The sequence below is a fragment of the Dermacentor andersoni genome, chromosome 7 (genome assembly GCF_023375885.2).
Source record: "Dermacentor andersoni chromosome 7, qqDerAnde1_hic_scaffold, whole genome shotgun sequence".
Taxonomy (NCBI): domain Eukaryota; kingdom Metazoa; phylum Arthropoda; class Arachnida; order Ixodida; family Ixodidae; genus Dermacentor; species Dermacentor andersoni.
Genome location: NC_092820.1, coordinates 157,447,883 through 157,468,609, shown reverse-complemented (window position 1 = coordinate 157,468,609; position 20,727 = coordinate 157,447,883). Strand labels below are relative to the sequence as shown.

The window sequence follows — 20,727 nt, the reverse complement described above, 5'->3', positions numbered from 1 at the left end:
ATGCTGCAAATCAGCTATCAAATAGACCAAGTATGATAATCAGCATCATCAGCTTCATCATCATCATCAGCAGCAGCAGCAGCTTTTTTTATGTCCACTGCAGGGCAAAGGCCTCTACCTGTGATCTCCAATTACCCTGTCCTGCACCAACTGATTCCAACTAGCACCCGCGAATTTCCGAATTTCATCGCTCCACCTAGTCTTCTGCCGTCCTCGACTGCGTTTCCCTTCTCTTGGTACCCATTCTGTAACCCTAATGGTCCAACGGTTATCTAACTGGTGCATTGCATGACCTGCCCAGCACCATTTTTTTTCTCTTGATGTCAATTAGAATATCATCTATACCCATTTCCCCATTTACTCTCTGATCCAAACCGCTCTCTTTCTGTCTCTTAACGTTATGCCTAGCAATCTTCATCCCATCACTCTTTGCGCAGTCCTTAATAACTTGTTTTCAAGCTGTTTTGTCAGTCTTGTAAGTCTCTGCCCCATATGTCAGCACTGGTAAAATGCACTGATTGTACACCTTCCTTTTCAGTGTTAATGGTAAGCTTCCAGTCAGGAGCTGACAATGTCTGCCGTATGCGATCAGCTTAACATGCTTATGCACCCTTATCGCCTTGGTAATCATTGAAAGGGTTAAAAATATCAAACAAAAAGTAGCACGCAGCTTCTGGGCACAAGTGGTCAGCAGAAGTCAAAGCAGTACAGCCAGGTTAACTGCCGTAACAGGCTGTCACTGTCCACACAGCATGAAAGTATTGCCACTGCACCAGCATGCATGGAATGGCAGTGCAGAAAATTGCAATGCAAGATTTGTCTCATATGCATGAAGCTGACCACTATGGGTCAGGTCAGTCATTGGGTTTGTTAACCTGGTTCATCTCTCTCACGTTTACACAAGCACTATTTTACTGGGCCACCCAGCAGTGCCGTGCCCTTCCATGCTGAGGCAACCCATGCGAGAAAGGAGTGTTTGGCCATGACCAGCCATATAAAAAAGCCTTTCTCCCTCAATTACCCGACCCAGCCAGGTTTATGTGCATATTATTGAACTTATTGCCGAAAATAAGACAATAATTAATACATTGTGATGATTTCTTTCTTTTGCTGCATACATTCAGTGTTATGTTCATTGGACTCATGTGCACTTGGGTACATATTGTCATAACAATGACACATGACACACAAAGAAGAAAATGGGACAGGTGCTTAATTTCAACTGCTTTATTCACAAGCCAAAGTCTGACAGACATGCATGCACAACTTGTCAAACAAATGAAGCGCATCGCTGAAGAGATAGATAGATGCATCAATAATGTGAAGTGGGCCTCCTTTCGTAATACCTCCAAAATGCCTCCAAAATGCTCACTCGCAAAAATGTCATTACTTCTTGCCCTGTTCTTTTTTTATGTATCGTGTTTTATGGTTCGACTACAAAGTGTGTCCAGCAACAAGTCCTATGGTCACTTTCCAGAGCAAAAATGTAGTCACCGATAAACTTGACATGGAGACCTTCTTTTAAATGCAAAACACTCAATCAGTTGCACATTGAAGAAAGCAGAGTTGCTGAAAGCACATGAACACTAATGGCACACTGTCAAACGCTTCACATTGTCTTTCTTTGCACTGTTGCAGGAGCAAGTGACGAAGCCCGCACACGGCTTCACTACCGCCCCCGCAAGCAGCGCAAATCTGGCCTGAGCACTGTCGAGATTCAGCGTACCCTTGAAGCTCGAGGAGGGGCTGCCAGGTAGGGAGCCTTTTCTTGTGCACCACACACAGTGAAGACAGCACCGGGTAACTGCTGGCAGCCGGTCTTGTCCTTGTATCACATGTGTTTAGCAGAACTTGTTTTGTTCCATCTTCTCACCGATTCGGCTTCTGTTCTGAGATCACTGATTGTACCGAAGCTGCTGCTGGCTTTTGTTAGGGGAAAAAAAGGGGGGGGGGGACTGGCATGTACAGTCGTGTTCAATATTAGCTGCAACGTGGTGTCCTTGGTCGAAGGCGTTCCGAGACTGCATGGCAGTGCTGACATGAAAAATCGGATAAACCAGTTTAATTGTCATTGGAAGGATGTTTAGTTCTCCAATTTTTTGTGTGTCGGCACCACTGTGCAGTCTAGGGGCCCTTTCGAATAAAGGCATTGTGTTAGAGCTCAAATTGAGTGTGACTGTGCTTAGGTAGTTACTCCTCACCACGTATTTATGATGCCGTTGAGTTCTCACAAAGCTATGGTCTCTGTTCTTGTATCACTTTGGGCAAACTTGAAGGTGATGGTGCCATCAGCCTTTCATATTTTAGTCTTTTCTGTCTTACCAAGCCTCTTCTCATAATAAGAGTGGCTTCTTTTTAACTGTAGAACAGTAATTTACTAATACAGCTCAACTTAATTATTTCCTCCTTAGTGCCCCTGTAAGTTTCCTGAACTTTTGAAGCTAAAGCCGTCACATGTAGGCTTTTTGGATGTCCTTGCAAAAGCCTTGATGCACTCTTCACAGTCTTTAAAATATCTTCAGGTCTTCTTTATTTCTTTGAAATGTGTATGCAACCTGGCACAACAATGCCTGTTTCATTAGTTGAATAGGGGGTCTATAATGCTCAAACCAATGACAAACCTTGTTTCGTTGATGACTTTTTAGTTATCTGGATGATTTTGTTTCCTGAAAAGTCAAAACTTATTGCATTGTATTACATGACATTATTACGTGGTGCTTGCGAATGAACACGACAGTAGTACCTTGAACATAGTACCTTGAACACAAAGATGAAGTGGTGAAGAAGCGCTGGGAAAGCTGGCAGTTGGTTTGGCTGCTTTATCTCATTGTATGTATTGTATAAACACACATGCTTGCTTTTCCTTAACAAACGCATAATCCCCGTAAGAATATGTTCAAAGTGGCTGGCAAGAGTTGCACTGATAGCTCCCTTCTGTTTTATCACTCGTTAAAGTAACATTTAAATTACCATGGGACGGAAATAACTATTTTTTCTCCTCCATCGACTCATTTGTAACTGTGGCGCACATTGAGTCACTAAATCAGTGCTTCACAGGTGTCACACATCTGAGTGCGTTGTGCCCAGGCGGGCACGCAAGTCTGAGCCGAGCAGCGGCGGCCCAACCCCGAGTAAACGACGCCCTGGGAGCAGTGGGGGCGGCGGCGGAGGGCGGGCGGCGGTTGAGGAGGCTGTTCCCGAACGCTGTCCCGAATGTGCCCTCGCCCTGGAACACTACACCGATGAGGAACTGGGCCTCTGCATTGTGCTGCTGGCCACATTTGTGCACCGGCAGCCTGCCCTGGCTGCGCCCCTGCTTCCAGAGATTCTGCGACTGGTCGCCAAGTGTGTTCTTTTCTTAGCACCTGCCGTCTGTTCCTGCATGTCTTCTTTCGTTCCTACTGGCACACTCTGTTCTTTGTCGTTGTTTTACTTTAGCCCTTTGAAGGCCTGTCATCTTGTTCTTTCTTTCCTCTTTCCTTCTTTTCTTCCTACCTTCTACTTCTTTTTCTGTCCCCTCCTCCCTAAAGAGTAAGCAGGCATTGTGCCCCTCTCGGTGGCAGTTGCCAGCATGCTCTTTCCCTATTTCCCTCTATGTCCTTTGTACATGCGTGTTTTCATATCGAATGATGATGATGATGGTGATGATGATGGTGATTATTATGATGATGATGATCTTCATTTTAATTGGTCATTCGCTCTCGAAGACTCGGGTGCCTTCTGGTGTCATGGAGAATAGGGAACTAAATAAAAGCACTCATTAACTGCACTCCATCAAATTATCAGTGATCATATGCTTCCAGAAGATGGACTCTGTGGTTGAGGCATTACAAGCATGAGTACTTGGGGAGGCAGATATCGGTTGGATACTTGAACTGAAAGCTGTGTTAGTTGTCCTTGATTCAACCTGAAATTTCAGTGCAAGAAGCGCAGGGACCACAGATAAGTGCAGATGGACAGCACTGTCTGTATGCTTCTCTGTTGTCCTTTGTCTCCTTACAATAAAATTTTTGAAGGTCAGGTACATGACATAATTAGACAGGACAGCTGGAGGAGGGTATGCAGAGCACGCACACTAGTAGGAAGCGTAAGAGTTGTTAAACGGGTACAACAAAAAAATTTTTTATCATGCCTTGTTATTTTTTTTCTTTGTCAGCTGCCAACTCCATGATGATAGCATAGCACCAGGATTCCTCAGATGCACAACAAATTATTAATTTATCTCTTCTTTATGTGACTGATTCAAATTACACAGCAGTAGTAGCGCAGCCTCATGGCACAGTGTGTGTTGACTAGAGCCTGTCAGTACATCACTAGAATCTGAAGTAGTGGTTACACAGTATTGCAAACCACTGACGCTTGCATCAGTCATCCTGGTGCAGTGGTCGCAGTCCACACAATGACTGTGTCACAGAAAGCTGGTTGTGCTGCATTGGCCATTCTTTCTTCTTTCACTGTGCAGTTCACATTCAACATAGGGTAAATTCAGTTGTATGCCATCACTTCTCTCTGAATATGCAACGTCTTCCTTACTTCTTATCCCCTGTTACCTTACTGTCTAAAGCTCACAGCATTGATATCATGTGACCACCACTCCCGATTTTCATGATGTGTGGAAGAGCCATGCTTAATAAGCCTACAACTGTGCTGCTTTGGCATATGCTTTGAATTCATCGCGTTAAATGATTGCATATGATTTTGCTGCACATTCAAGAAATTTAGGTCTCGTACCATTGTTACAGGTTCAGAAGCTGTTTAGCAGAGCGTAGGTAAAGAGAAAAATATTGTCAGTACCCGTTTAAGCCAGTAGAACTCTTTATCTGCTTAACCATTGTTGGTTTGTTTGAATTAAGCTCTGACCTTAAATAAACCAGCATAACTTGAGCTAACGGTGTCTGTGAATCAAGTAGAAGCACAGCTACAGTAGACATGCCCTAACTAGCACTATCCAATCTTGTCTAGTGTCAGTTTATTAGAGTGCATGTGTGTATTTATTCTTTTCTAGGGTTGCTTCACAGGTATACTACCCATGGCAGCATGAAAGGTAATTGTTGAAAGGCATACATTTGCATGAGTTTTTTGTCCTGTATACATTTGACACAACACAGTAATGCAACTACTTGATAACTGCCTTGCCCGTAACTTACGTACTGCTTCTTCCTTGCCTCATCATTTCTTGTACAGGTATCATGCATGCAAATATTTCTGCCATCACATTCACAGGAGAACAGGATAAAAATTGATGTTCAGAAAATGTTTTACATTATAGTTAAATTTTTTCTTGTACTAACAGTGGCCTTCTTTTTCAAACAAATTCTTACGCAAAATTTTAGTGATACCTTGATCAGACTGGCAGCAGTGTCCTAATCTTTCATTTATTGGAATTATGAAAGCAGAACAACCTTGCTTTTGTTACATGCTTGCAGCAAACATGTAGACATTTTTTTGGTTCTTTCTTTTTTTCTTTTTAAAATGTGGGATAGTGCTTGTATTTGAACAATTTTGTTGCATCAAAAAGATTTTGCTTAAAGAGCAGCGTGCCATTTCTGCTTTCGAGGGCACACAATTGATTGATCAAAAGGGAAAAATGGGCAAGTTGTTATGGAACCATGGCTAAATTCAGAGCACGAACTACTGGGACACAGGCTAAGGCACAAGAAAAGACAGGACAGGGCCCTACTAGCAATTTGCAAGTAATGCCGCGTGCTGTCTTTTCTTGTGCCTTAGCCTGTGTCCCAGTAATTTGCGCTCTGAATACAGTTGATTGGCTGCTTGGGCAACCCTTTGGCATCTTTTTCTTAACTTACTCAACTGTAGTGATCAGTTTCTTTTTTTATTTGAGTAGCATGCATTGAAAAATTTCTGCCCTTGCCAGAACAGCACACGCACAGATGTTTTCTGCATGTTTTGTGCATTTCATGTGACACTGTGATTAGCAATTTTCTATAGAGAAAGCTCCAGAATTGGCTGATTCTGTTGAAGCATATTGCTGTATGGAAACCAAGGAGGCATATATTTTTTTAACGATAATTTTGCTTTTTTAAGAAAGCCATATAAAGTGACAGATGGTGTTTCATCTTGTGCTGGCTTCAGATCGTGTCCCTGGGACTTGGCCACGGTTTTATTTTTTTCGGTCACACAAGACGCAAAGCTGCGTTTTTGTCTTGCTTTCAACATTTTCCCCATTTCCCGAGGCTTTTCCCTTTTTCTTTTTAATTGACAATTGCCTACAAGAGGCATATGTCATGCATGCACTCAGCTAGATTTTGCATCTCTGCGATCATGTGCATGCGCGATGAGTCAGCACCTGTCACTGCCTACCACACAGCAATGTTCACCTGCCGGGTGGTTGCAAGAGCATCGCACGCCAGTTCATTAGGTGCACCTTGCACCAGCTCTCCACCAATGGAATCTTTCAGCAGATTTTCACTGGTAGCTTCGGTAAGTGTACTCTTGTTTAAATCTATTGTTCTTCTTTTTACTCATTTACGGAACATGCTATGTTATATTGAGGCTTTACATTAGCACTGGTATGGTCCATTCGAGCAGACCATAGATCTGAAGCACAATATTGCATAAAATTTAATGTTCTTTTTGTGTGTTTTCAATGCCTTTTCCACCTCCAACCACTCAGCCGACAATCACTACTCTCCACCCTCAGATTCATTCACCTTTTCCCCACTGTCCTTAAAACCCGGTGCTCTGAAAAGAGTAGCTATTTACTTATCTATTTCTGGATGGATACTGCGGTAGGCTTACAAAGTATACCTAACGTTTTCTATGCTATTTCCACTATAGCTACACATGAATAGTCACCTATGGCAAATTTTCTCTTATAACACCATGTTCTCAGGCACTCTGATGTAGCTTCAAACAGTAAGACACAGCCCTCTGAATTATAATTAAACTTTTGCATTCTGATTTCGTTCTTTGCTGCTGAATATACTTTCATATCTGGTGTTCTCTCCGTCGCATGGGATTTAGCCCACCACATACATCCAATGCATAAATTCTTAGAGCAACCTTAAGTTTTCAAAAGGAGCATTTGCCATCAAGATTTTCTGTACTATTATCAATTGCATGGCTGAATATTGTGTGCTGCCCTTATCTTTTATTTTTCCACTCACTTCTTGCTCTTTGTAGTTTAAGTATTGTACTGTTGGCTGTTACATTTGTCCCCTCTTGCTTGGCATACCTCTTTTTATTTTCTGAATGCTGACACTACCTTGATTTCTCACTTTGCTTCACAGACGCAGATTTCTTCAAAGTAATGGCTGCTGCCCTCGCAGACTTCAACGAACTCAACCAAATGCAGCCTCTGATGATACTATTTGAGGTGAGCTGTAGTTATGCAACAAATGTGATACTAGCAGGCCTTCTTTTATCAGCCTTTCCCCTTAAGTATGACCATCTTCAACCGTAATCATTTGTTTGTTTTGTATCTTGAACTGCCATGACACAAAGAAGAAAAGATCACACTCACATGGTGTTCTGTCATTAGGATTCTTATATTTTTATGTGTGTGTCAATTTTTTTGAACTGTAGTTCAAATTTCTATTTAACTAGGGGTGTTTTAATATTTAAGTTCGCTGAGTAAAAGTCAACATTGGACAGTTCAACATGCCATGCAGCTATAATTTTTCTCTATGTTTGACTCTAATAGCCAATCCAAAAAGTATACTGAGAAATGTATAACATCAAATTATTTAATAGAATGTGAATGAAATAGCAATAAAACTATTCGATTTTTATCTGTAATCTCAAGTGTTAAAGATCTCATAGCTGATAGGAAGTTTAGATGAACAGAATTCAGGTGAATGACGTAACCCACAAAACATTCTTCTGGTAATCCATAACCTACACAGTAATTGCACAGTGCCCAACTGTCTTCCCCGCTGCATTCTCTACATTTAGCTGTGCCTCGCTTCTCTACAAGGTCAACGTTTTTTTATGTGTTTGCTCCACTTTGCCCCTTCAGTAAGTGACACCTTGTAACTAGCTCAGTGTTTATAGGTTCCTCAATATTCTTGTCCCTTGTATAGGCAATAAACCAAGGAATTCACTGTGACATTGAGAATGATGAACTCGCCAGTAATCCTAAAGCAAAATGGTATGGGCAAGATTTGTGCCCAGTTATGGAGATATTTTGATGCTTTAAAGGGGCCCTGAACCACCCCTCAGGCTTAGTGAAAAAACGCAGTCTGCGGATGGTGCTGTGAAAATCTCGTCTGAATTTTGCAGTCATATGCGGTGCGTGGATCTCGCAAGCGGAGCGCGAAGTCACTTTTCTCTAAAACGCTCTCATTGCAACAGAAGCTTGCTCCTCACTCTTTTTCTGGATGTTTTATTTCATAATATAGCATATTTCCATACGTGGCTGCCATTGGCCAATAGCTGAAATCAATTAAGAAGGGTGTTTGGATCAGCGCGGTTCTTCCTACTGTGGCTGTGTGTATTTATTGATGCAGTTTAATAAATACGCTGAAGTAAGCGAAAATATTATTTTGAATTTCGCTAATAATTACATACTTCCAGAAGAAGTCGACTATCATCTGCTCATGCTTGGCCGCAGTAGCCCATGTAGGAATTAAACTTTGACCACCGTACTTATAGGTGTCATAGCCATCGGCTTTCACTAATTTCAACCAGTTTTGAACCCTCGACTATGCTCGAACCATGCAAAAGTTAAGGTCAGACCACACGCATGCTTGACTGCGCGCACTCACTCCTGGGCACTTCTGGCTAGATGCCTTGGCACACTTTGCTTTGTATTGAGCTACTGACAGCGCTTCAAAGTGCAAAAGTTGTGCGTGGTTACTATCCGTCGGCCAAGCATGTTCAGGACAAAGCCAATCCACACCTCATAGCACAGCCAGACAGGAGCATATGAGTCCAAGCATGCACTCTAGCCTTGTCGCACACAAAGCAAACACTACAGTTTCACGTAGCTACGGTCTTCTATGTAGCATAAATACTGCGGCTGCCGCAGGGTGGTGCGACAAGTCCACTGGCTGAGCACATTGTGGCTCACTGAGGACAACCGCGTTTGACGCGTCGTGGGTGCCAAAATCAGAAAAAGTGGCATCTACATGAACATCCAAAATCAAATTTGGAATGTGCACCATGGTGATGTTCAGTAGGTGGAGCGTTGTGAGCACACCCTGCTCTGCCGTAGCCTTCGCAGTGCAAATCATTGAAGAAGGAGGGGAAGTGCCGTGAACAGTATGTTTGATCACCAATAACTCTGCTTCTGTTGAATGCATTGAAGAACTTTTTTGCAGCAAGGTATCCCTGAAATAGTCTCATTTAATTTTAAATACCTTTCTCGACTTCGATAAAACGTTGTTCGGGGCCCCTTTAATTACCCAAATTAGATATTGTTCCCAGATAGTACGTAATCGTGGATAGAAAATGTGCAGTACTATAACAGACAGTTCTTTCCTTTTTTTTTTCTGGTTTAGGAGCTCACTGAACGCAAGCATGTGGCTGGAGAGCAGTTGCTGCAGGTATGTGAGCGAGTCCCACCCACTTTTTCTGTTCTTTGGTCCCAAGAGATGTTGCCACTATTCTTAATTGTCTTTGACACTTATAGCCAAGGTGTTTAATCACCACTTTCCTTGAATGTCCTAAGCACTTATTTCACTCACATAAGCAGGGATATGATACATTGCTACGTTGATACGTTGCTGTATGTACCCACTCCTGCTTGGGCCCGAATAGGGCCTGCAGTATTTGTAAATAAATAAATAAATAAATTATTAGCTGCAGTGCAACAGTAAGACAAAGGACAAAATAAGAGATCAACACCAGCTAGCCCAGCTTTCACTTCTTATGTAAGGATATGATAGTTGTGGTTTCCAAACAGCAGGATTTCACTATGTAAATTGTCTTATGGGTCGGTAAGATTTGGCTAGCAGTGACTGAATGTGTCATGTTTTCTCATGTTGCATTGTGTGTGAGCCTATAGCCACTACGTTTCTGTTCATTTAGAACTTATTCATGTTAACTGCACATGGGTGCGACAAAGCTTTCTCGAATGATATCACTTCTGTGCTGTAGAAGAGGCCTGCATATTAGCTGACACATAGTGGCAATACTCTACATAATCGACTGGCGAGGCTGGTGACCCACAACGCAATGAATGTGCTATATCAGCTTAAGGCCAAATTATTTGGATGCAATTCAGATTGTCATCTGTGCCCGTGTGCCCGTGGAATGTATTTCACCAATCTTCACTTTGAGCCTCTTTGGTGTCATATTCATGTGGTGTGCGTGTCCACTAGCAGGGTTTCTGAAGCATCATTTAACGTAAAAAGAAAAACAGAGAGAGGTCTACAGTTCCTCTTTGCTCATTCAAACTGTGCCAATACCCTAGCCAGTGTGATGCCTTGCAATAGATGCTTGTGGAGTTTGCGAAGCTCGTGTTTAAGCTGCAGTACCACAGTTTCACATACAGGCAATTATATGCAATACTATATGTCACTATCATAGAGCAACCTTTAGGTAAGCTGGATATCTCTAAACTAAAGAAGGAGTTCATGACATGCGAATCAGTTTTGAGATTTATCTGTGAGCTTAAGTGATAGGTAAACTGTGACTGTGTTTTTTATATGGTAGTGCAGGCGATTATATTGTTTTAAATGTTTAAAATTTTCTTTAAATATTGTGTCTAGTGATTATGTTCTGACAAGTTGACTGTTGTATGGGGAATCTTAAACACAAGCTAAAATATATCAAACACAGGAACAAGTATGTTAAAACATTGCCTGCAGCTGTCATCTACTTGATAAGTTCAACTAACACTTAAGATAAGGTAGGCAGGCTGGAGGCACAAATAACTCCACTTATATTTGCTATATTTGTATAGAAGAAAGTACAGGTAAGGTACTACAGGTAAGTAAGTACAGGTAAGGTACCAACTAGCCCAATGAGCCACTCTCATGAGCAGGTAAGGAGGAAAGCTATGGGAGAAAATACGTGTTGTTTCATAGAATTTTGTGCGTTTTGGTACTTGGTCTAAACACAAGTGGTTGTATCTTCAGCTCAGCACTGAATGTCGCACCATCTTATTCTCCTCTGCATGTGGCGCGTGGTGCCTATTATGCTGAGCAGACTCGCCGTGGTTGCTTAGTAGCTATGGTGTTGGGCTGCTAAGCAAGAGTTTGTGGGATCTAATCCAGACCACGGTGGCGGCATTTTGATATTGGCGAAATGTGAAAACACCTGTGTGCTTAGATTTAGGTGCACGTTGAAGAATCCCAGATGGTTCAAATAATTCCGGAATCTCCCACTAGGGTGTGCCTCATAATCAGATCATGGTTTTGTCACGTAAAACCCTGTAATTTATATATTTTATGTTGAGCAGCATGAACCTACTGTTTTCCAACAGGAACTACCAGCACTATACTACAGCAGAGTGAAAAGTATTGCTTGATGCCCTGCAGAGAAGAGGATTTCCACTCATTTGTGTGCAACATTTAGTGCTTCCAGAAGGCCACCAGATTGTACTAAGAGAAAAATTGTGCTTTCTGCTTGGGTTTCTTCGTGAGGGTGTGGCAATCAGCTACAGTGTACCCTGAAAGAGGTGCAACAGGTGGAGCAATTGCCTGCCTAGACTGTCAGGCTAAAACTGCCTGTTCCAATGTCGTCACCATGACCAAGAGGGTGCAACATGAAGCTGCCCACGACCGCGCAGGTGCTGGGCAATGTGGCCACCTACCTGGAGTGCCTGGCTCCCGAGGGGAATGCGCTCCTGTGGACCGCTTTCTTGCCACAGCTGGACGCTCTGCTTAGAAAGCTGCTGCTGTCCCTGCCACCTGCTGCACCCCCCTCTTCCTCTGGGGGCAGTGGGGGTGGCAGTGCTCCCTCCGGCGCGGCTCCCCTAGGCACCCCGCTGGAGCCCCTGCTCAGGCTGCTTCTCTGCGTCATGCGCGTTCCCACTGTCAACACCTGCAAGGTTTGTGTGTGTGCGTGTGTGCGTGTGTTTCCGACGTTTTGCTGTAGTGCATCGGGGATTGCTGCAACACGGTCTGTCTGTTCTCTGTTCCAGTCTATCCTGGACCCATTCTCAAAGATACTTAGCTACGCCATCCAACACTCTCTCATCCAATACCAGCAACTCTTGGAACTGTGCCACTTATGTAACCGCAACATGTCGAGGGTGAGCTTGATTTGTATAGGCACTTTTACAGCTGCTCAGCAAATTTAAAAACTGATAAAAAAAAAGCATATTAATTTTTTATTGACTGACTGCTGATGAAGTGATGTCTTACCTTCTTCCTATTTTTCATCTCCAGGAGAGAGATAAGCTAGTCTTCACCCGAACAGTAGTTTTCGAGCTTGTACAGGCACTCAAATTCAAGTCTGCCATTCCTGATGAAAACTTGCTTGTTCTTGTACAGGTAAGTCATTTCCAATCTTTGCATTTCAACCCTTCTTCAGTTTAATATCCCTTTGGTAATATGCACGGGCATACATTTTCGTTCACAGTTTGTGCTTCAGGATACTGGTGGCGTCCTAAGTCCAAATGTGATTGTTGAAGACCTTTTACTTCCCCAAGACCTCCAGAACACTGTGAGTACCGATTTAAAAGCCTTTTGGTGGCAAACGATTTACAGAAGCCTTGTATTCTTTTTTTTTTTTTTAACATTGCTTTTGCAGTACAACACAGGAGCGAGTGAGTGCATGCGCCAAAATCTCAATGAGGTGCTGGAATTTGTGGCCGATGTCCATGCTCTTATACGTATCAAGGTAAGGAATTGCTGTGAAAATATGGTTTAGTTCTGAGCTTTGTTCTTACCTCTTTCTTAATCTTAGCACACATTTGCACACGTGTGCCATACAAGTAAAGAAACTCTAACTGGAGATTTGTTGTACACTCAAATCTCGATATAACAAATCACACGGGACTGCCGAAAATCGTCCATTATTTTGAAATATCGTTGTAATGAAAAACTTGTGGTTATAAGCCAGTGGTCAAACCTAAGATGAAAACTTTGGCAGTATGTGCGTATGCAGACAAGCATGCTCTCAGATAAAAATTTTCCCTCACTTCAAAGCTGCTTTATTTGATGAAATCAGTGATTTTCTTCTGGCGCGTGAGCAAGCATGACCAATTAGGAATGTGCTTACATCTTCCACTTTGCACAATACCTCATCGGGTACGTCATTGCACCGAGCGATGTTCTTGTTAATGTGCACTAAAACATGAATGTTCGACACGATCTCATGTTCTGTTTTCGGTGACCCACAGTCGTCTTCCTTCGGTTCGTCATCGTTAATGGAGACATTGTGAATGCAGTCAACAATCTCCTCCATTGTTAGGTCCGCTGCCGTCAGTGCTGCGCTCTCACTCTTCACGTGGAGAGCGATTGTGCAGCACTAATGTTGGAGCACACAGAAGTGAGTTGCGACTCCCTGTGAAGCTTGACAATCTTGTCTCGCTCTTTTAAAATGGTCGCAATGGTTGATGGGGCAGTGCCACACTGTCTGCACACGTCGATTTGCTTTTTCCCTGCGTCAGTTTCCTGCAATACGTCCACTTTGTCCTGCAGCGAAAACTGCTTTCGCTTCTTCTTGGTGCCGTCGCTAGCTGCATTCATCATTGTATCTCGCGCGAACTTTGCCAGAGCTTTGTGGTGAAGTTGGTGGTGAAGCAGTTGGCACTCGACATGGTGATGATAATAGCTACTGCGCTCGCGTTTTCTGTATCACGCGCGAGTTGCGGTGCTGCTACTTTTACCTGAATTCGTAATACTGATGTTCCTCAGTTATAGAAGGGAAAATAAATTACTTGCGTTATTCTGAAATATGCACTGTATTGAAATTCATAGTTCTGAAATATTTTTACATTGAAAATATAGGCATTCTGGTGAGGATTTCTTAAAATATTCGTAAATTTGAGAAATCCGTTAATGTGGAGTTCATAGTAACGAGATTTGACTGTAGCGCCATCGTTAAGAAGCCCCCAAAATGGCTTGGACAAATTTTGTAGACACGTAGGGTACAGCTACAATAAAACATTCACACCACAATTTAAGTGAAGCATACGTCTCATAGTAAGAGAGCTACGGACAATCACAAGTTACCCTTCTCTTCCTAGCCATACTTTTTTTCCACAACTCGTTCACTGAGTGATTGTGGCTAAGCTCTGCCTTCACTGGCTCTGTGCCATGATGTGACGTTGTGACATCTACTTCCAGTATTTTGGGCGAGGCGCACGAAGGCCCTCCAAATCTCCGCTAGACCCTGGCCACTGATCTCCAGTGAGAGCTATCCGAGCATTATGCGTCGAGCGTTCTGTCGTCGTGCCAAGTGTGTTAAGTATTCCGGTAAATGCAGATGAGCTGGACGTTTCAACAGATGGATGGCAGCATAAATGTGAGGGTCCTGCACGGTGCAGCCACCTGGTGGCGCAGAACTCAACCAGCCAAACACAGAGCTAATATTGCTGTAACCAAGTGTAAAACATCTTAAACATATGAACCAACAACATGTTCATGATTATGTTGTTGCCAAAAATATTACACCTGCACCATAATAGAAGATGCTTGGTTAGTGCTATGTCAGCTCTTTGTCTGGTTGAGCTCTGTGCCACCATGTGGCTGCACCCTGCAGGACACTCATGTTTGTGCCTCTGCCCACCTGGGAAAATGCCCAGTCCATCTGCATTTACCAGAATATCGGACATGCTAAAACTCTCTATTGTGGTACTAATCCTCTGGCCTGAAGTGACGTTCCCAAACACTTAGATCCTGGCACCGATCAGGTACCGACAGCACAATACACTACATCCACTGCGCTCGCCTCTTGCCTTGCAGAGGGACACGATGTCGCAGCTTAACATGTCATCTATCGCTAGATTTGCAGCCCACAGCATAACAAAGGTGATCCATAGTACTCACATACGAAAATAAAACTCGAGACTAACAATGACCGTGCAGCTCGCAACAACACAGAGCACATTGTAACACAAGCAGACAGTTGCTGTGTGCCAGAAGTGCTTGAGTGTAGTGAAAATTGTCATTTTGTATTCTCTTTCTGTTACATTTCTTTTACAGAAATAAATTAACCAACATTCCAACTATTAGGAACAACATTGTTCACCATAAAGTTGGGAAAATATCAATGATGCAACCTGAGCAGCCAATTGGATAGCTTGTCCAACTGACGTCACGCGTCCCAACTATGTAGATTGTAAAGGTGCAGCTGAAAACTCGGGAGCGGCGCCGCTGCAGTCAATAGTGATGCACATTTTTAAAACCTTATAATAATTTACACGCTTCACGTGGAGCGCCTGAATATGTCACTTAATGATCGGAAGGACCTTTCCTAACGACTCAGTATGTTTGTACAAAATAGTCAAAATCGTTTCAGGGTCCCTCTGACGCTAAGTCTGATGAAAGCTAAGTGATCAAAATTACAGACAAAGACAAAAGTCAGCCCAGTCAAAGTGCTTCTTAGAAGAGCAGGCTGATTGTGCAGGTAGGCCCCTTTTTTGCCTAACCCGCTTGCTCTGAATCTTCACTAGTTCTGCTTTAGACTTCATCAAGCAGTTGTCAAGTACTCCTAAGAATTTCTAGGCTACATTGTTTTCAGAGAGAAGTTGTTCTCAGGTATTGATGCCATAATAAAGTTTCACGTTAAAAATTGAATTCTGGGATTTTACGTGCCAAAACTACAATGTTATTATGGGGCATGCCATAGTAGGAGATTCTGGATTAATTTTGACCACCTGGGGTTCTTTAACAAGCATCCAATGTATGGTACACAGGCATTTATACATTTTGCCCCCATCGAAATGCACCCGCCACTGTCAGGATTCCATCCTGTGCCCTCGGGTTTAGCAGCACAAGGCCAAAACCGCTACATCACCATGGCGGGTCAAAGTTTCACATTAATGAGCACTAACACCAAATTTTTTTCTTCTCGCGTTTCTTTTTTTATTATTAGACATCTGTTGGCTCAGTGAAGCCACAATTTATTCAGCAAGCAACGAATGATATCATTCTTTTCTGCACCCAATTCAGAAAGCGTGCCAAGTGTAGCATGGCTTTCTAACAAAACTGACATCATGGAGATGGGATGTTGTCATGTGGTATCAGAACCACCAATGCATGCACCAGTCAGCCCAGCAGTTGCAGGCTGCAGTGTGCTGCCAAAAGCTAGGTTCACTGAGAGTGACTTCAAATGGGCGTCAAGCAAGCACCTTGTTTCACTAAGTCAGTCCTTCTCACTGCACCTCTTTACGTTTCTGTGTGTTCCACACAGGATAAGCCTGGATTAAGGGGTTCTGCACTGTCACTTTGAGAATCAATCAATCAATCAAATTTTATGTGCACGGGAAGATGTGTGACATCGTGCCATAATTAGCTGATCAGCACCTATCTAACTAAGGAGAAGAGAGGAAGAAAAAATTTGTGTCAGATTATTTTAGTCCCCCAAACTGCTCGGACCGCTGTAGCCTCGGAACAGTCTAGTAGCTTTTAGCCAAAGCCAGGACATGGCTATGATGGAACTTCTGTGGCTCGCTTTGAACATGACGCAGAGCAACTTCCATGGCACAGCGAGTCGTCTGAACGAAGAGACCTTGGGAGGACAAGTGAAAGCGGGCATGGCCCAATACCTGGCCTTGGAGATCACACGGGGAAATGGCAGGGATAATCGTGCGATTGGGAAGTACCTGCCATGGCTGTACCATCCACCCTCTTCACTGCAGCAAGGGTATGTCTCTGTCAAGTGCTGATTGCGTGGAGTCCTTGTTGAGGAAATGAAAAAAAAAGAAAGCTGTCTAGGGGTTTTGCAATGCAGCAATTCTTTATCTTCTAATCATTCCTAGTTATCTGCTGTGTCATGTAGCCTATCCAGGCAATATTATTGCCATTGGTGGGAGAATGAAGTTTGATTAACGTTATCCCTAAGTAGGGTTTGTATATACTGACATGACTGTAAATGTGAGATATTTCTCATCTTAGTTACAACTAGCTTTAATGAGTCAGAAAAAATGTTCAGAAGGTCTGAATTATAATGTTTTGAAGGGACTAGTGTTGCTCTTGCTTGTGACATTCACATGCATGTGACATCTTAGTTGCAGCTTTCTGATTTACAAAATATGTCATGAAAAGGAGGAACTGTGGCAAAAGCACAGTTTGGACATGCTTATGATTTAATGTTGAGCAAAACTATATGGTGCCAGAAGACACTGGATTATGGAAGGACAACAAAGTGGTTGTGTTTTGTCTTTGCCCCTCCACTCCACTGAAATGTAAACTTAAGTATATTGTGGACCCTTGTAAGTCAGTATGGACAGAGCTAAATATTTTCTACACATCGGCACCTTTAGTGCAATTGCTTTTTGCCAACAAACCTTACTTAAGCCAAAAAGAAGTTGAAATAAACATCACTTGATGGAAACTCCTCACCCAGATTCATAACTGTGCCTCATAAGCAGCCTTATAGGTGTGGACTAGTTAGTCAGTCAAAGTATTATCACCATGTTAGCTACAGGCTCCATCTTGATTAGATTTGGCACTTCTTTGTGCTGTAAGAGTGGGTGTGTAGTACAGGTGAGTGCTCTAAGATAGTGTACAAATCCAGCCTGTCTACTAGCCGTTCTCCCAACTGACTACTAGCTTAATTTATGCCACAACATTCAGGGGTCAGAGAGGTGCGAGAACAACCAACTTTAACTGTCTATTGTATTTTATTCTATTTCTACAGAGTAAAACAGCCACTCATTGTGGCATGTTTTCACCTTATCTGAAGAGCTTGTATATCAGTCCAGTGGTCATTTCCTAGGAGGCCATTCTTGGTGTAGGGACAAGGCTGAGAGAACGTGAACTTCTTTTGTCACGACAAAACCCACTCTGCATTATTTCTACTACCACTCATGGGACACGATTCCTTGGCACAGAAGTGCCGCCACTGCCGCCACACTGGCCTGAGATACAACTGTCAAGGCCAATGTTTATTCTTTTTGTTTTTTTCTTTGACATCCTTTATTCCAATTATGTTCTTTACTACATCAAGCTTTTTGACATAAAAAGCTGTGGAATTAGAACTAGCTCTGTGTTTCCCACATTTACTTCTAAGCAAGATGTTGTTGTTCAAAGAAACATAATGAAATTTCGATAAAATTTCGTTTGGCAGGAGCTGTTATGGTGTGCGAAGCACTAAGAGATGATGCATAAAGCACAAAGGGTGCAGATTACTGGTGCCACTCAGGGCAGCTGTCGGTTCAAGCAAGCACTGTGAGTGACAAGGCTTCTCACGCAGCCCCAAGGAGTTCATCGACTGCGTAGCACACATCCGCCTGCTCTCATGGCTCCTGGTCGGAGCACTGATGCACAGTGCCCTGCTTGGCAGCACTACAAACTTTGTGTGCCAGCCCATACCACTTGAAGCCAATGGCCACATAGCCGACCACATCCAAGTCATCCTCGCTGGCTTTGCTGAGCAGTCCAAGGCAAGGACCATAGTACTCCACGCAGCATTGCTTTGTGACAGCCTTGAAAGGAAATGAGATCTTGTGTCATGCAGGGTGATGAAAGGATGGCATTTGTGAGTTGTGACAGTAAGAAAAACTCAAGCTGAATTGCTGGCGCGCAATTCAAAGATGAGGCTAAGCAAGGAATTTGACTCTAAGAATAAGACATCGAATTATGGCACGCAAACGGAAAACTGATCACCACTTGTATGTAATTCATATTGGCTCAAATAGTTATGTTGTGTTTTCTCTCAGCATGAGCTTTACTGTATATATAATTTTATAAATTTTGCAGTGTGAAAGCAACATGTATTAACAATATTACAACTTGTAACATACTCTTAACAGTACTGTGGAAGTAAGTAATAGCATACTGGCAGCATACTTAGATGGTGGTGTGGCCAGTCATAACCAGTGTGTACTTGAGATGTGCCAGTGTAAGTATTCTCTGTCAGCCGTGCGCATTCACTGGCTCCACTGTTTCCATGCAGTCTGCTCACCAGAGAATATCAGTTCAAATAATGTGTAATTACAGTACCTTGTATACAGATTTTGCCAGAATTGTCGCACATCAGTTTATCACGTGACAAAATTTTCTATGAGCAGAGCCCCTGCTTTAGAAATAGCACCCTACAGATATTTTGCAAATCGAAGAAGTGCAACTTACGTCTCTCTTTCAGGCTTCTGTTCTCCACATGTCGTCATTGTTTCATGCATTCATCCTCTGCCAGGTAAGTGTGGTTCTAGCTTTCCCATATTGTCTGCCAAATACATTTAGCTTTACTAGGGACACTAGAAGTGAATAGGAGGGAACAGTCACTTTACCACTACATAACCACAATGTCCAACTAGAGTGCCAATGCAACCAGTCATTCATCGCTTCCATTGTCATTGAGTTTGTGCTTTCATACTAAAATTGCATGCTTCAGATGCTCAGGCATAAGCGTTGAATATTGTCTTCAGGGGGTCTAAAAAGATGCACTTGAAATTGATGCAGTGAACGGTCTAATGTTATTGTCATGCTTATTTGTTTCTGTAGCTTTGACTAGAAAGATGTTGAGCCTATCTATCTTTGCAGATTACAGTTTCCAAATAGACAAGGGGTGACATTTTCGCAGAGCATATATGAAAATGCTCTTAAGTGTATGCTATAGAATGATCAAAATATTAGATATGGGTGAAGGCATCAGCTTCTTATCCCCAAAGCAGCTCCCTGGAACATTGTTGATTGGCTGAAGCTAGTCATTTTTGTGGGGAAAGTAGATTTGACAATCAGTCAGTCAAATTCGTAGGCCCCCCCTCCCCAAATTAAGTGGCATAGCCCCTCCCCGCCCCCCACTTCCCACCCATGCCATCACTCCTCACACACATTCCTAAAGCACCGCCAAATCAATCTTGAGACTTGACAACTTTTCGGCAGTCAACATTTTGCTGCCCTTTTCACTCCTTTTGGATGGCGGTAGTTATTGGCATCTCATGGGGTGTGAAGGCCAGTTTCCTCATCGATTCGGTGCCCGCGCAGTTAACTTGAGATGCGTTCAGTTGTCACCATCTATTCAGGAGGGATTGGCTATTGCTTGTGGTTTTTTCGGTATAGCTGGTCATTGTTTTCTGCCAAACAAATACTGTGAGGCTCCTAAAAGATCATCTGCTGCCCTTTAGTTAACAGATGCACTGTAAACTAAAGATTCATGAGCCATTCGACTCTCTGAAGGTGGTTGACCAGAAAAGCTGTTAAGCACACGACACGGAGGTGACACATAATTTTGAACAAAAGTATAAACTCATAACTGAGTATAAACTCATAACTCATTTATTGTCTTGATTGGTGGTCATCATGATGAAATGTACACACACTCATTTATTGTCTTGATTGGTGGTCATTATTTCACTCGCAACTGCAATCACATTCCTTGATAATGTCAAATCGATGCACGTACACTGCTGGGTGATCAGTTGGGCCGGATCGGTGTGACGTCGCAAGGGATATGTCTGCATCACAGAACACATTAATTTCTCTCTTTTTGGTACCAACACATCCACATTGAAATCGACAATGACAACAGGGGTAGTGTCATTGCAGTTGATTCGCGCAAAGCGAGTAGCCATGAACCTTATGGGACTATGAGTCATTGCATTTTTTGCTTGCTCACAGGGGTATGAGCCATTGCTCACGGGGATATGAGCCATTGCTCACCGGGATATGAGCCATTGCTCACCGGGATATGAGCCATTGCTCACGG

General features: G+C 42.9%; 1 protein-coding gene across 3 annotated transcripts in view; it reads left to right on the top strand.

Annotated features, from left to right (window-relative positions):
* unc79 (UNC-79 domain-containing protein) overlaps positions 1-20,727 on the top strand; it is a 97,647-nt gene that overhangs the window by 63,669 nt on the left and 13,251 nt on the right. For all 3 annotated transcript variants that reach the window (XM_072289372.1, XM_050180652.3, XM_072289371.1), the window contains 14 exons: positions 1,639-1,753; positions 3,088-3,345; positions 5,006-5,044; positions 6,329-6,441; positions 7,251-7,336; positions 9,462-9,506; positions 11,696-11,956; positions 12,050-12,160; positions 12,297-12,401; positions 12,490-12,573; positions 12,661-12,750; positions 16,547-16,722; positions 18,274-18,463; positions 19,165-19,215. In XM_072289372.1, coding sequence (XP_072145473.1) covers positions 1,639-1,753; positions 3,088-3,345; positions 5,006-5,044; positions 6,329-6,441; positions 7,251-7,336; positions 9,462-9,506; positions 11,696-11,956; positions 12,050-12,160; positions 12,297-12,401; positions 12,490-12,573; positions 12,661-12,750; positions 16,547-16,722; positions 18,274-18,463; positions 19,165-19,215 — 1,724 coding nt within the window. The remainder of the gene's footprint in view (positions 1-1,638; positions 1,754-3,087; positions 3,346-5,005; positions 5,045-6,328; positions 6,442-7,250; positions 7,337-9,461; positions 9,507-11,695; positions 11,957-12,049; positions 12,161-12,296; positions 12,402-12,489; positions 12,574-12,660; positions 12,751-16,546; positions 16,723-18,273; positions 18,464-19,164; positions 19,216-20,727) is intronic.